General features: G+C 53.0%; 1 protein-coding gene across 4 annotated transcripts in view; it reads left to right on the forward strand.

Moving 5' to 3' along the window:
- The window catches only part of oxct1a (3-oxoacid CoA transferase 1a), a 286,549-nt gene extending 271,533 nt beyond the window's left edge, over positions 1 to 15,016 (forward strand). For all 4 annotated transcript variants that reach the window (XM_085965065.1, XM_085965115.1, XM_085964917.1 and 1 more), the window contains 2 exons: positions 4,093 to 4,194; positions 12,217 to 15,016. In XM_085965065.1, coding sequence (XP_085821191.1) covers positions 4,093 to 4,194; positions 12,217 to 12,252 — 138 coding nt within the window. In that variant the 3' untranslated portion in view covers positions 12,253 to 15,016. The remainder of the gene's footprint in view (positions 1 to 4,092; positions 4,195 to 12,216) is intronic.
- Positions 15,017 to 16,236: the final 1,220 nt, after the last annotated feature.

The raw sequence follows: 16,236 nt of genomic DNA on the forward strand, positions 1-16,236 counted from the left end.
GGGGCTTCGATGGGTTAGTGTACCAGAGGGAGGGGCTTCGATGGGTTAGTGTACCAGAGGGAGGGGCTTCGATTAGTTAGTGTACCAGAGGGAGGGGCTTCGATGGGTTAGTGTACCAGATGGAGGGGCTTCAATGGGAGAGTTAGTGTACCAGAGGGAGGGGCTTCGATGGAGAGTTAGTTTACCAGAGGGAGGGGCTTCGATGGGTTAGTGTACCAGAGGGAGGGGCTTCGATGGGTTAGTGTACCAGAGGGAGGGGCTTCGATGGGTTAGTGTACCAGAGGGAGGGGTTTCGATGGGTTAGTGTACCAGATGGAGGGGCTTCAATGGGAGAGTTAGTATACCAGTGGGAGGGTCTTCGATGGAGGGTTAGTGTACCAGAGGGAGGGGCTTCGATGGGTTAGTGTACCAGATGGAGGGGCTTCAATGGGAGAGTTAGTATACCAGAGGGAGGGTCTTCGATGGAGGGTTAGTGTACCAGAGGGAGGGGCTTCGATGGAGAGTTAGTGTACTAGAGGGAGGGGCTTCGATGGAGGGTTAGTGTACCAGAGGGCGGGGCTTCGATGGAGTGTTAGTGTACCAGAGGGAGGGGCTTCGATGGGTTAGTGTACCAGAGGGAGGGGCTTCGATGGGTTAGTGTACCAGAGGGAGGGGCATCAATGGGAGAGTTAGTGTACCAGAAGGAGGTGCTTCGATGGAGAGTTAGTGTACCAGAGGGAGGGGCTTCGATGGAGAGTTAGTTTACCAGAGGGAGGGGCTTCGATGGGTTAGTGTACCAGAGGGAGGGGCTTCGATGGGTTAGTGTACCAGAGGGAGGGGTTTCGATGGGTTAGTGGACCAGAGGGAGGGGCTTCGATGGGTTAGTGTACCAGAGGGAGGGGTTTCGATGGGTTAGTGGACCAGAGGGAGGGGCTTCGATGGGTTAGTGTACCAGAGGGAGGGGCTTCGATGGAGAGTTAGTGTACCAGAGGGAGGGGCTTCGATGGAGAGTTAGTTTACCAGAGGGAGGGGCTTCGATGGGTTAGTGTACCAGAGGGAGGGGCTTCGATGGGTTAGTGTACCAGAGGGAGGGGTTTCGATGGGTTAGTGGACCAGAGGGAGGGGCTTCGATGGGTTAGTGTACCAGAGGGAGGGGTTTTGATGGGTTAGTGGACCAGAGGGAGGGGCTTCGATGGGTTAGTTTACCAGAGGGAGGGGCTTCGATGGGTTAGTGTACCAGAGGGAGGGGCTTCGATGGGTTAGTGTACCAGAGGGAGGGGTTTCGATGGGTTAGTGGACCAGAGGGAGGGGCTTCGATGGGTTAGTGTACCAGAGGGAGGGGCTTCGATGGGTTAGTGTACCAGAGGGAGGGGCTTCGATGGGTTAGTGTACCAGAGGGAGGGGCTTCAATGGGTTTGTGTACCAGAGGGAGGGGCTTCGATGTGTTAGTGCACCAGAGGGAGGGGCTTCGATGGGTTAGTGTACCAGAGGGAGGGGCTTCGATGGGTTAGTGTCCCAGAGGGAGGGGCTTCGATGGGTTAGTGCACCAGAGAGCCCACTTGCAATGACAGTTTGATGTTGAGCATTCCCACGCCCTGTACAAACACAGGCACTGAGCTACGAACGATTTCATTGTGTGATGGGACACGGCTCATCCCCTCCCCTCCCCTCCCATTACGTGTACACGCTGGCCCCCCTCCCCTCCCCTCCCCTCCCTCTCTCTTCTCATTGTACCACTGCATGAGGAGCAGCTCAGCCTCAGCCCAGTGCACGGCCCCTTTAAGAGCAGCCAGTGTGGAGAGTCACTGCGGGGCACAGATTGAGGTGGCACCTTTGTAATAATTGCTGTGAAGCAGTCAGCAGGTTGTTATGTGTCTGTTCAGTGTCTCCTGCAGTTGCAGCAGTATTACTGCAGAGGCTGTCCTGAAAGATTGGGGCTCTGATGCTGAATGACATTTCAAGGTTGTAGAGAAAGCTCCAGAATGATCTTTTCTTGCGAGTTAGGGGTAGTTTGTCTGTGTGTGTCTCCTTTTTCGGTCTCCGTCTCCCTCTTTCACACTTTCTCCTACTCCATATCTTTTCCTCTCTGTCGATTTATTTCTCTTTCTGTCTGTTTGTCACGATCCCTCTTCCTGTCCGTCTGCCATTTTCTCTGTGTTTTACTCTCTAACTGACAATGACACTTGCTTCTCCCATTGTTTAATTGTCACTCTGTCACTCTCCTTCACTAGCTCCCTTTCCCACACCCTTCCCATCTCTCTCACACTCTCGTGCTGTCCCAGATATTTTATTTCTTTTTTCTGCCTTTCCCTGTCCATTGGCGATTTTTCTCCCAGCCATGGCCCAGTGGGTCGCGCACTCGCCTCTGAGTCAGGGTTGTGGGTTCAAGTCCCACTCCAGAGACTTGAGCACATAAATCTAGGCTGACACTCCATTGCAGTGCTGAGGGAGTGCCGCACTGCCGGAGGTGCCGTCATTCGGATGAGACATTAAACCGAGGCCCCGTCTGCTCTCTCAGGTGGACGTAAAAGATCCCATGGCTCTATTTTGAAGGAAGAGCAGGGGGAGTTCTCCCCGGTGTCCTGGGGCCAATATTTATCCCTCAATCAACATCACTAAAACAGATGATCCAGTCATTATCACATTGCTGTTCGTGGGGGCTTGCTGTGCGCAAATTGGCTGCCGTGTTTCCCACATTACAACAGTGACCACACTTCAAACAGTACTTCATTGGCTGTAAAGCACTTTGAGACGTCTGGTGGTCGTGAAAGGCGCTATAGAAATGCAAGTCTGTCTGTCTGTCTTTCTGTTGGTTCCTGTCGATCCTCTGACTCCGAATGGCTACACTTAATTCAAGATCAAAATGTTTATTTCGACTCCACAGGGAATGAGTGATCTATCAAACCAACTCTGCTGCCTCCCCGTGCTCTCTGCTTAGCATTTATTATCACTCATAATACACATCACATGCAGTTATGGGGATTTTTAATCCGTGAAATTCATTTATTTAACGTTTCTAACCAGTATTTCTTTTACATCGTTTCAAATAAATGCATTAACAGCTGTATAAAAATAGTGCACAGAGCAAGATAATAAGAGAAACTAGGGGTATGTACGTAAACCCCACTCTTTACTGTATCTAACCCGTGCTGTACCTGCCCTGGGAGTGTTTGATGGGACAGTGCAGAGGGAGCTTTACTCTGTATCTAACCCGTGCTGTACCTGCCCTGGGAGTGTTTGATGGGTCAGTGTAGAGGGAGCTTTACTCTGTATCTAACCCGTGCTGTACCTGCCCTGGGAGTGTTTGATGGGTCAGTGTAGAGGGAGCTTTACTCTGTATCTAACCCGTGCTGTACCTGCCCTGGGAGTGTTTGCTGGGACAGTGTAGAGGGAGCTTTACCCTGTATCTAACCCGTGCTGTACCTGCCCTGGGAGTGTTTGATGGGTCAGTGTAGAGGGAGCTTTACTCTGTATCTAACCCGTGCTGTACCTGCCCTGGGAGTGTTTGATGGGTCAGTGTAGAGGGAGCTTTACTCTCTATCTAACCCGTGCTGTACCTGCCCTGGGAGTGTTTGATGGGGACAGTGCAGAGGGAGCTTTACTCTGTATCTAACCCATGCAGTACCTGCCCTGGGAGTGATTGATGGGACAGTGTAGAGGGAGCTTTACTCTGTATCTAACCCGTGCTGTACTTGGCCTGGGAGTGTTTGATGGGACAGCGTAGAGGGAGCTTTACTCTCTGCGACGTCCACATCCCATAAACAAATTTAAAAAGCAACTGGTGCCTGGGCCGTAAAATGAGTCTGGGAGTCTCCCGAGTGAAGCTGCAAACTGCAATGTGAGGCCTGCCTCTAATTATAGCTGATCGTGTCAAGCTATTAATTGTCAGATTTGGGAGGTGTGGCAGGAATGCACAAGTTCAACGTCTGTCTGATTCTGGGAGGTGCCCTGGGGATGCACTGCCCACATTATAACTTCAAAAGTACTTCATAGGCTGTAAAGCGCTTTGAGACGACCAGTGGGGGTGAAACGCGCTGGAGATTTGCTAGTCTTTCTTAACATTTGTCAGATTCTGTGAGGTTTAATTATCGAACATCTGTTTAAACATTGCAGGCTGTCTTTGATGTTATTAAGAACAAAGGATTGACTCTGATTGAAATATTTGAAGGAGAGACGGTTGAAAAGATCCGGAAATGTACCGGATGTGACTTCAGTGTGAGTATCAGAAACTGGGACACAGCTGTGCTTGGCTGACATTCAGCTTTCAGTTTCAGTCCTGTGACTGGGAGGCGAAACAATTATATTTAGCTGTACATTCACTGGGATCTCTAACGCCCTCTCGGGGAGATATCTGTACACTGTGTCTGCAGTCCCTCTCTCGGAGACATATCTCTGCACTGTGTCTGCAGTCCCTGTCTCGGGGAGATATCTGTACACTGTGTCTGCAGTCCCTCTCTCGGGGAGATATCTGTACACTGTGTCTGCAGTCCCTCTCTCGGGGAGATACCTGTAAACGTATGCTCTCACTGCAGTCAGGGAGTGGTGGAGACAGAGATGCACTTCCTCACAGCTTGTGGAAAATATCAGGGCATCAGGGAGAATTTCTACCAAAAATTCTCACAAATATGCCCTGATTTCAGAAATCTGAATGACAACCAAAAACTCCCATTCCTACTGGGAGAGGAGAGAAGCTGTATAACACTGGCGGCACACTATGTTACAGCTTGCCATGAACAGAGGGACAACCAGTAAACTAAGAAAAGAATATATATAAACAATGCGAATGTATATTTATACACTCAGGGATATACCTGTTTATACACTGTATGAATAGAACTGCGTTTATGTGCTAAACCATAAATGTATTTTGATGCTTTGGCAACATAAGATGTAACTTATCATGCCAATAAAGCGATTTGAATTGTGAATTGTGAATTGTCTGCAGTCCCTCTCTCGGAGAGATATCTGTACACTGTGTCTGCAGTCCCTCTCTCGGGGAGATATCTGTACACTGTGTCTGCAGTCCCTCTCTCGGGGAGATATCTGTACACTGTGTCTGCAGTCCCACTCTCGGGGAGATATCTGTACACTGTGTCTGCAGTCCCTCTCTCGGAGAGATATCTGTACACTGTGTCTGCAGTCCCTCTCTCGGGGAGATATCTGTACACTGTGTCTGCAGTCCCTCTCTCGGAGAGATATCTGTACACTGTCTGCAGTCCCTCTCTCGGGGAGATATCTGTACACGGTGTCTGCAGTCCCTCTCTCGGAGAGATATCTGTACACGGTGTCTGCAGTCCCTCTCTCGGAGAGATATCTGTACACTGTGTCTGCAGTCCCTCTCTCGGGGAGATATCTGTACACTGTGTCTGCAGTCCCTCTCTCGGGGAGATATCTGTACACGGTGTCTGCAGTCCCTCTCTCGGGGAGATATCTGTACACGGTGTCTGCAGTCCCTCTCTCGGGGAGATATCTGTACACTGTGTCTGCAGTCCCTCTCTCGGGGAGATATCTGTACACTGTGTCTGCAGTCCCTCTCTCGGAGAGATATCTGTACACGGTGTCTGCAGTCCCTCTCTCGGGGAGATATCTGTACACGGTGTCTGCAGTCCCTCTCTCGGGGAGATATCTGTACACGGTGTCTGCAGTCCCTCTCTCGGGGAGATATCTGTACACGGTGTCTGCAGTCCCTCTCTCGGGGAGATATCTGTACACTGTGTCTGCAGTCCCTCTCTCGGAGAGATATCTGTACACTGTGTCTGCAGTCCCTCTCTCGGAGAGATATCTGTACACTGTGTCTGCAGTCCCTCTCTCGGGGAGATATCTGTACACTGTGTCTGCAGTCCCTCTCTCGGGGAGATATCTGTACACTGTGTCTGCAGTCCCTCTCTCGGAGAGATATCTGTACACTGTGTCTGCAGTCCCTCTCTCGGTGAGATATCTGTACACTGTGTCTGCAGTCCCTCTCTCGGGGAGATATCTGTACACTGTGTCTGCAGTCCCTCTCTCGGAGAGATATCTGTACACTGTGTCTGCAGTCCCTCTCTCGGAGAGATATCTGTACACTGTGTCTGCAGTCCCTCTCTCGGGGAGATATCTGTACACTGTGTCTGCAGTCCCTCTCTCGGGGAGATATCTGTACACGGTGTCTGCAGTCCCTCTCTCGGGGAGATATCTGTACACTGTGTCTGCAGTCCCTCTCTCGGAGAGATATCTGTACTCTGTGTCTGCAGTCCCTCTCTCGGAGAGATATCTGTACACGGTGTCTGCAGTCCCTCTCTCGGAGAGATATCTGTACACTGTGTCTGCAGTCCCTCTCTCGGGGAGATATCTGTACACGGTGTCTGCAGTCCCTCTCTCGGGGAGATATCTGTACACTGTGTCTGCAGTCCCTCTCTCGGGGAGATATCTGTACACTGTGTCTGCAGTCCCTATCTCGGGGAGATATCTGTACACTGTGTCTGCAGTCCCTCTCTCGGGGAGATATCTGTACACTGTGTCTGCAGTCCCTCTCGGGGAGATATCTGTACACTGTGTCTGCAGTCTCTCTCTCGGGGAGATATCTGTACACTATGTCTGCAGTCCCTCTCTCGGTGAGATATCTGTACACGGTGTCTGCAGTCCCTCTCTCGGAGAGATATCTGTACACTGTGTCTGCAGTCCCTCTCTCGGGGAGATATCTGTACACTGTGTCTGCAGTCCCTCTCTCGGGGAGATATCTGTGCACTGTGTCTGCAGTCCCTCTCTCGGGGAGATATCTGTACACTGTGTCTGCAGTCCCTCTCTCGGGGAGATATCTGTACACGGTGTCTGCAGTCCCTCTCTCGGGGAGATATCTGTACACTGTGTCTGCAGTCCCTCTCTCGGGGAGATATCTGTACACTGTGTCTGCAGTCCCTCTCTCGGAGAGATATCTGTACACTGTGTCTGCAGTCTCTCTCTCGGGGAGATATCTGTACACTGTGTCTGCAATCCCTCTCTCGGGGAGATATCTGTACACTGTGTCTGCAGTCCCTCTCTCAGGGAGATATCTGTACACTGTGTCTGCAGTCCCTATCTCGGGGAGATATCTGTACACGGTGTCTGCAGTCCCTCTCTCGGGGAGATATCTGTACACTGTGTCTGCAGTCCCTCTCTCGGGGAGATATCTGTACACTGTGTCTGCAGTCCCTCTCTCGGGGAGATATCTGTACACGGTGTCTGCAGTCCCTCTCTCGGGGAGATATCTGTACACTGTGTCTGCAGTCCCTCTCTCGGGGAGATATCTGTACACAGTGTCTGCAGTCCCTGTCTCGGGGAGATATCTGTACACTGTGTCTGCAGTCCCTCTCTCGGGGAGATATCTGTACACTGTGTCTGCAGTCCCTCTCTCGGGGAGATATCTGTACACTGTGTCTGCAGTCCCTCTCTCGGGGAGATATCTGTACACGGTGTCTGCAGTCCCTCTCTCGGAGAGATATCTGCACACTGTGTCTGCAGTCCCTCTCTCGGGGAGATATCTGTACACTGTGTCTGCAGTCCCTCTCTCGGGGAGATATCTGTACACGGTGTCTGCAGTCCCTCTCTCGGGGAGATATCTGTACACTGTGTCTGCAGTCCCTCTCTTGGGGAGATATCTGTACACTGTGTCTGCAGTCCCTCTCTCGGTGAGATATCTGTACACTGTGTCTGCAGTCTCTCTCTCGGGGAGATATCTGTACACTGTGTCTGCAGTCCCTCGGGGAGATATCTGTACACTGTGTCTGCAGTCCCTCTCTCGGGGAGATATCTGTACACTGTGTCTGCAGTCCCTCTCTCGGAGAGATATCTGTACACGGTGTCTGCAGTCCCTCTCTCGGGGAGATATCTGTACACTGTGTCTGCAGTCCCTCTCTCGGGGAGATATCTGTACACTGTGTCTGCAGTCCCTCTCTCGGGGAGATATCTGTACACAGTGTCTGCAGTCCCTCTCTCGGGGAGATATCTGTTCACTGTGTCTGCAGTCCCTCTCTCGGGGAGATATCTGTACACAGTGTCTGCAGTCCCTCTCTCGGAGAGATATCTGTACACTGTGTCTGCAGTCCCTCTCTCGGGGAGATATCTGTACACTGTGTCTGCAGTCCCTCTCTCGGGGAGATATCTGTACATTGTGTCTGCAGTCCCTCTCTCGGGGAGATATCTGTACACTGTGTCTGCAGTCCCTCTCTCGGGGAGATATCTGTACACTGTGTCTGCAGTCCCTCTCTCGGGGAGATATCTGTACACTGTGTCTGCAGTCCCTGTCTCGGGGAGATATCTGTACACTGTGTCTGCAGTCCCTCTCTCGGGGAGATATCTGTACACTCTGTCTGCAGTCCCTCTCTCGGGGAGATATCTGTACACTGTGTCTGCAGTCTCTCTCTCGGAGAGATATCTGTACACTGTGTCTGCAGTCCCTCTCTCGGAGAGATATCTGTACACGGTGTCTGCAGTCCCTCTCTCGGAGAGATATCTGTACACTGTGTCTGCAGTCTCTCTCTCGGAGAGATATCTGTACACTGTGTCTGCAGTCCCTCTCTCGGGGAGATATCTGTACACTGTGTCTGCAGTCCCTCTCTCGGAGAGATATCTGTACACTGTGTCTGCAGTCTCTCTCTCGGAGAGATATCTGTGCACTGTGTCTGCAGTCCCTCTCTCGGAGAGATATCTGTACACTGTGTCTGCAGTCCCTCTCTCGGGGAGATATCTGTACACTGTGTCTGCAGTCCCTGTCTCGGGGAGATATCTGTACACTGTGTCTGCAGTCCCTCTCTCGGGGAGATATCTGTACACTGTGTCTGCAGTCTCTCTCTCGGGGAGATATCTGTACACTGTGTCTGCAGTCCCTCTCTCGGGGAGATATCTGTACACTGTGTCTGCAGTCCCTCTCTCGGAGAGATATCTGTACACTGTGTCTGCAGTCTCTCTCTCGGGGAGATATCTGTACACTGTGTCTGCAGTCTCTCTCTCGGGGAGATATCTGTACACTGTGTCTGCAGTCCCTCTCTCGGAGAGATATCTGTACACTGTGTCTGCAGTCTCTCTCTCGGGGAGATATCTGTACACTGTGTCTGCAGTCTCTCTCTCGGGGAGATATCTGTACACTGTGTCTGCAGTCCCTCTCTCGGGGAGATATCTGTACACTGTGTCTGCAGTCCCTCTCTCGGGGAGATATCTGTCCACTGTGTCTGCAGTCCCTGTCTCGGGGAGATATCTGTACACTGTGTCTGCAGTCCCTCTCTCGGGGAGATATCTGTACACGGTGTCTGCAGTCCCTCTCTCGGGGAGATATCTGTACACTGTGTCTGCAGTCCCTCTCTCGGAGAGATATCTGTACACTGTGTCTGCAGTCCCTCTCTCGGAGAGATATCTGTACACTGTGTCTGCAGTCCCTCTCTCGGGGAGATATCTGTACACTGTGTCTGCAGTCCCTCTCTCGGGGAGATATCTGTACACTGTGTCTGCAGTCCCTCTCTCGGGGAGATATCTGTACACTGTGTCTGCAGTCTCTCTCTCGGGGAGATATCTGTACACTGTGTCTGCAGTCCCTCTCTCGGGGAGATATCTGTACACGGTGTCTGCAGACCCTCTCTCGGGGAGATATCTGTACACTGTGTCTGCAGTCTCTCTCTCGGGGAGATATCTGTACACGGTGTCTGCAGTCCCTCTCTCGGGGAGATATCTGTACACTGTCTGCAGTCCCTCTCTCGGAGAGATATCTGTACACGGTATCTGCAGTCCCTCTCTCGGAGAGATATCTGTACACTGTGTCTGCAGTCCCTCTCTCGGGGAGATATCTGTACACTGTGTCTGCAGTCCCTCTCTCGGAGAGATATCTGTACACTGTGTCTGCAGTCCCTCTCTCGGGGAGATATCTGTACACTGTGTCTGCAGTCCCTCTCTCGGGGAGATATCTGTACACTGTGTCTGCAGTCCCTCTCTCGGAGAGATATCTGTACACTGTGTCTGCAGTCCCTCTCTCGGAGAGATATCTGTACACGGTGTCTGCAGTCCCTCTCTCGGGGAGATATCTGTACAGTGTGTCTGCAGTCCCTGTCTCGGGGAGATATCTGTACACTGTGTCTGCAGTCCCTGTCTCGGGGAGATATCTGTACACTGTGTCTGCAGTCCCTCTCTCGGGGAGATATCTGTACACTGTGTCTGCAGTCTCTCTCTCGGGGAGATATCTGTACACTGTGTCTGCAGTCCCTCTCTCGGGGAGATATCTGTACACTGTGTCTGCAGTCCCTCTCTCGGAGAGATATCTGTACACGGTGTCTGCAGTCCCTCTCTCGGGGAGATATCTGTACACTGTGTCTGCAGTCCCTCTCTCGGAGAGATATCTGTACACTGTGTCTGCAGTCCCTCTCTCGGGGAGATATCTGTACACAGTGTCTGCAGTCCCTCTCTCAGGGAGATATCTGTACACTGTGTCTGCAGTCTCTCTCTCGGGGAGATATCTGTACACTGTGTCTGCAGTCCCTCTCTCGGGGAGATATCTGTACACTGTGTCTGCAGTCCCTCTCTCGGGGAGATATCTGTACACTGTGTCTCTCCCTCCCTCAGAGATATTTTTACACTGAGTGGGGTCTCAGTCAACAAAGATGGGGGTGACGAGGGGATGGGGGTGTGGGGGGAGCGTTCCCGTTTAGTTGTGCGGCCGCACAGCGGTCTGGAGATCCCGCGCACGCCACTTGCCGACTTCACCATGGGGAAAAACCGTGCATGCGCGGAAATTTGAATGGGCTGTGCAGTCTCTTAAAGGGGCCGTGCACCCAAAAAGAATTAAAAGGAGCATTTGGTGGGGTGGGGGGAGGAAGGTGAGGGGCTGGGGGGTGGCGAAGAAGATGAGAGGGGTGGTTGGGCGAGGAAGGCGGAGTGGGGGAGAGCGGGGGTGAAGGGTGGGGGAGAGCGGGGGTGAAGGGTGGGGGAGAGCGGGGGTGAAGGGGGGGAGAGCGGGGGTGAAGGGTGGGGGAGAGCGGGGGTGAAGGGTGGGGGAGAGCGGGGGTGAAGGGTGGGGGAGAGCGGGGGTGAAGGGTGGGGGAGAGCGGGGGTGAAGGGTGGGGGAGAGCGGGGGTGAAGGGTGGGGGAGAGCGGGGGTGAAGGGTGGGGGAGAGCGGGGGTGAAGGGTGGGGGAGAGCGTGGGTGAAGGGTGGGGGAGAGCGGGGGTGAAGGGTGGGGGAGAGCGGGGGTGAAGGGTGGGGGAGAGCGGGGGTGAAGGGTGGGGGAGAGCGTGGGTGAAGGGTGGGGGAGAGCAGGGGTGAAGGGGGGGAGAGCGGGGGTGAAGGGTGGGGGAGAGCGGGGGTGAAGGGTGGGGGAGAGCGGGGGTGAAGGGTGGGGGAGAGCGGGGGTGAAGGGTGGGGGAGAGCGGGGGTGAAGGGTGGGGGAGAGCGGGGGTGAAGGGGGGGAGAGCGGGGGTGAAGGGTGGGGGAGAGCGTGGGTGAAGGGTGGGGGAGAGCGGGGGTGAAGGGTGGGGGAGAGCAGGGGTGAAGGGGGGGAGAGCGGGGGTGAAGGGTGGGGGAGAGCGGGGGTGAAGGGTGGGGGAGAGCGGGGGTGAAGGGTGGGGGAGAGCGGGGGTGAAGGGTGGGGGAGAGCGGGGGTGAAGGGTGGGGGAGAGCGGGGGTGAAGGGTGGGGGAGAGCGGGGGTGAAGGGTGGGGGAGAGCGGGGGTGAAGGGTGGGGGAGAGCGGGGGTGAAGGGGGGGAGAGCGGGGGTGAAGGGTGGGGGAGAGCGGGGGTGAAGGGTGGGGGAGAGCGGGGGTGAAGGGTGGGGGAGAGCGGGGGTGAAGGGTGGGGGAGAGCGGGGGTGAAGGGTGGGGGAGAGCGGGGGTGAAGGGTGGGGGAGAGCGGGGGTGAAGGGTGGGGGAGAGCGGGGGTGAAGGGTGGGGGAGAGCGGGGGTGAAGGGTGGGGGAGAGCGGGGGTGAAGGGTGGGGGAGAGCGGGGGTGAAGGGTGGGGGAGAGCGGGGGTGAAGGGTGGGGGAGAGCGGGGGTGAAGGGTGGGGGAGAGCGGGGGTGAAGGGTGGGGGAGAGCGGGGGTGAAGGGGGGGGGAGAGCGGGGGTGAAGGGGGGGGGATGCTTTGTTGGGAAGCTGTGGCTTTGTTGGGCCTTATGACTTTTCCCTGTTTGTAAACTAAACAAACTCCTTGCGGTGGGCCGAAATGGCCTCTATCTGCACTGTGGGGTTTCTGTGTTTCTGTGTGTGTGATTCCCACCGAGCTAATGGACATTTGTTTCTCTCGGACAGGTGTCTCCAAACCTACGACCAATGCCTCTGGTCTGAAAGAAATGGAGGCCCACCTGACAGAAGAGGGGGTTCCACCAGGCTTTGGAAATCATTGCAATGTAGCCAGGATCGCCAAGGGAAATAATCCAGTTCCCCAACTACACGGGGGCGAGGTGGGGGGGGGGATGATTTCGATTTTAATGTATGTTAACAAACAGTTTTTGGAATGGTTGTGTTTTTCTACCACATCTAAGGGTAATTTCAGCGACTCTGCACTGCCCGCGGGGACCCGCGCTCAAGGGGCTCGGACAGTCCAGATGTCCTCTTGGGCCATTGGAAGGGTTGAGTCAGTGAAATAACCCTGCAGAAAGGTTGTGAGGGTTTGAGACGGGGCCATTTGCCTCCCTCAACATACCTCACCAAGTGCCGATCAGCCCTTTAAAGGCTGCTGGGACACATCTTTCTGTTAGAAACTGCTTATATGGAAATAGGCCATTCAGTCCAACCAGTCTGATCAACTTTCACACGAGCAGCAGTCCTAATCCCATGTGCCCACTCTTGCCCTCCCTGCTGGGATGTTATGCCCCACGTTCCTCTCCCCGGGCCTTGTGTAACTGGCAGCAATACCAAGCCAGACTCGCCGGCGGCCAGGCATGCCTGGGTATTTGACCGGTTCTTCCCAGCCCCCGAGCCCCTGACGAATCCAGCAGGTTTAGCTTGGCTGCGACCATGGACTGGCTGAGACCCCGCCGGCGAGGGCCCCCCCCCCGACTTGGCAGCACTGTCGCAGCGTAAAAACGGCAGCGGGGATCATCCACCTGGACGGAGCACGCATCGTAAATCCCAGCGCGTTCAGCAATCCCCGCCCAGGTTCCGCAGCGGAAACCCTGTCAGCAAACGTATCCCTTCTGGCATTCTAAGCAGAAAGTTCTAGAAACTCGCCGCAGCTCCGTCCGTGTGTGAAAGAGAGAAAATGTAGCGTACTGGCTGCGGGTTGAATTCTTCAGGGTGTGCACCTAAACCACTAGCCCAGGGTGTCCAGACCGCGGAAGCCCTGAGCCCTGGCATCGCACCCTGGAAGCTCAGTCGGCTTTTACGCTTCAGTTTCTTCTGCGATGTTTGGCCTTCTCTGGGCCTGCAGATCTGGAAAGAATTATTCTTAGCACTGTTACCTCACTGCCGGATAAGTCTTCCAGCAGATCCCCAGCAACTGATCGTCTCAGTGGCAGCAGCCAATTAATGGGACCTGGGATTTGGACTCGATGACCGAGGTTTTCAGCTGCTCTGCTCGCTAGCTTGCCAGCTCGCCAGTTTTCTCCTTATTCGCTTTCATTGGTTGGAGAATTGCGGGCAGAGGTGGAGATTCCTGGCTTACACCAGACCCCTGAGACTCCAGCATTTATATATCAGGCCTGTAATGTCCCAAGGTGCTTCTAGGGGTGGAAATCAAACAAAATTTGACCCCGAGCTACGGGTTATGAGGAGAGGTAACCAAACATAACTGGCCTGTGCTGCCCCAGCTGCCAGGTATTCCTGGAATGTTATCATTTTCAATTTCTCCCTTCTTTGTGTTCTGTGAACATCTGTGTGTGTGTACGGCAGTAGGGAGGGATTATCAAATCCCTGGCCTGCCATTGTACCTCCCAGCTAAACTAAATAAGAACGTACCACACTGAATATTCAGGACGTCAAGTGGTGCCTGCAAAAGGTTAGAGGATGCTTTAAATTATTGTCTGTTTGTGTTTGTGTGTGTGTGTGTTTCTGTTTGTGTGTTTCTGTTTCTGTGTCTGTTTCTGTGTGTGTGTCTGTTTCTGTGTGTGTGTCTGTTTCTGTGTCTGTTTCTGTGTGTTTCTGTGTGTGTGTCTGTTTCTGTGTATGTGTCTGTTTCTGTCTGTTTCTGCGTGTGTTTCTGTGTGTGTTTCTGTGTCTGTTTCTGTGTGTGTGTCTGTTTCTGTGTATGTTTCTGTGTGTGTGTTTCTGTGTGTGTGTGTTTCTGTGTGTGTGTTTCTGTGTGTGTGTGTTTGTGTATGTGTGTTTCTGTGTGTGTGTGTGTTTCTGTGTGTGTGTCTGTGTGTGTGTTTCTGTGTGTGTGTGTTTGTGTGTGTGTTTCTGTGTGTGAGTGTTTCTGTGTGTGTGTGTGTTTCTGTGTGTGTGTGTTTCTGTGTGTCTGTTTCTGTGTGTGTGTCTGTTTCTGTGTCTGTTTCTGTGTGTTTGTGTATGTGTTTCTGTGTGTGTGTCTGTTTCTGTGTATGTGTCTGTTTCTGTCTGTTTCTTTGTGTGTTTCTGTGTGTGTTTCTGTGTCTGTTTCTGTGTGTGTGTCTGTTTCTGTGTGTGTGTGTGTTTCTGTGTGTGTGTGTTTCTGTGTGTGTTTCTGTGTGTGTGTTTCTGTGTGTGTTTCTGTGTGTGTGTGTTTCTGTGTGTGTGTGTTTCTGTGTGTCTGTTTCTGTGTGTGTGTTTGTGTGTGTGTGTGTGGTCTTACACTGACGTCATCCCTGAAATTGAATTAAACAAAAAAATAAATACATAGAAATCAGGAGCACAAGGGACATCCCAGAGATGGCTGCAGTAAATCCCCTGACAGGCCCTTCATGGAAATACATCATTGGGACCCCTCATACCAAAGGCCCATCGCACATCAGGAACTCCCTTTAATCAGGTTGTGGGTCTTCCTCGGGTGAAGGGGAAGAGTACGCTACCTGCATTCATGCCCCCGCCAGCTCAACTGAGAAAGGGCCCGAGAGCAAGCTCCTGTCTATCTAGCTAGCAATCTGTTTTTTCCCTTTTTCTCTGTCTCCTCGAAATAAAAGTGTGTTAAAGTGCATTTGTTTTGACTGATCATTTGGGAATCGGATTCGAAAGTGAACGGGGGAATGGGACGGACTGGATTGCTCTACAGAGAGCCGGCACGGACTCGATGGGCCGAGTGGCCTCCTGTGCCGTTATGACTCTAAGGGCTGGATTTTGATACTGGAGGCGGGACTACAACTTTCGGGGTGGTAGTCCCGCCTCCTTCGAGTTGTGGCCAACCCACTCGATTTTGACTTGATTGACCTTGTTGAACCTGCCCAGCGGGCTCAGCAGGCCAATTAAGGGCCACCCAGCAACAAGTGACATCACAGATTGACATTTCATCTGTCAAGAGCTTTTGACAGATGAAATATCAGCGTTTCACAGCTCTTTGAAGCTGTCAAACACTGACAATCTGTACACTAAGTTAATTCCTTCCTCTCAGGATGATTTTAGAGACCTCTCCAGAACAGAAAGCAGAATGCTGCAGATTTTGACAGCTCGTGGCCATTCTGCTTTCTGTGCCGGTGAGATGAGGGACTCCCGAGACCTGAAGGAAGGAATCCTGTAAACATAGAAGATAGGAGCAGGAGTAGGCCATTCGGCCCCTCGAGCCTGCTCCGCCTTTCAATGAGATCATGGCTGATCATCCAAATTCAGTACCCTGTCCCTGCCTTCTCCCCATACCCCTTGATCCCTTTAGCCTTAAGAAATATATCCAACTCCTTCTTGAATATATTTAATGAACTGGCCTCCACCGCCCTCTGTGGTAGAGAATTCCACAGGTTCACCACTCTCTGGGTGAAGCAATTCCTCCTCATCTCAGTCCTAAATGGCTTACCCCTTATCCTTAGACTGTGACCCCTAAGGTAAGTAAAACTTCTTTAAACACTTTACACACACCAAACACACTTACCTCTGCACTCATGCACCCATCACTCACCTGAACACTGGACATCTCGACCCCTCCAAGCCCGACGGCCCGCCTCGCTAACTTGCCGTGGTTTGGAGCCGTCGGGAATCCCACACTTCAGGGCTAAAAATAGGGATTAGGCCAAAAACCGCCTGTTAACTACCTGTTAACAGGCAGTTCATTGGCACTAATCCCCTTCCTGCCTCGGGGAGGCGGGTCCCAGTGCGGGGCGGGTATCCGCCTCCTTTGAAACTGGCATGGAGGCGGGTTGGGGGCGGGATGGGGTCAGGACCCCCGATTTCGCGATTTTAACCCCCCACACGCCTCCAATCCCACCTCCA

Source organism: Somniosus microcephalus, chromosome 1, assembly GCF_052327205.1.
Source record: "Somniosus microcephalus isolate GS21.2 chromosome 1, FLI_Smic_1.0, whole genome shotgun sequence".
In the NCBI taxonomy this organism is placed as follows: Eukaryota; Metazoa; Chordata; class Chondrichthyes; order Squaliformes; family Somniosidae; genus Somniosus; species Somniosus microcephalus.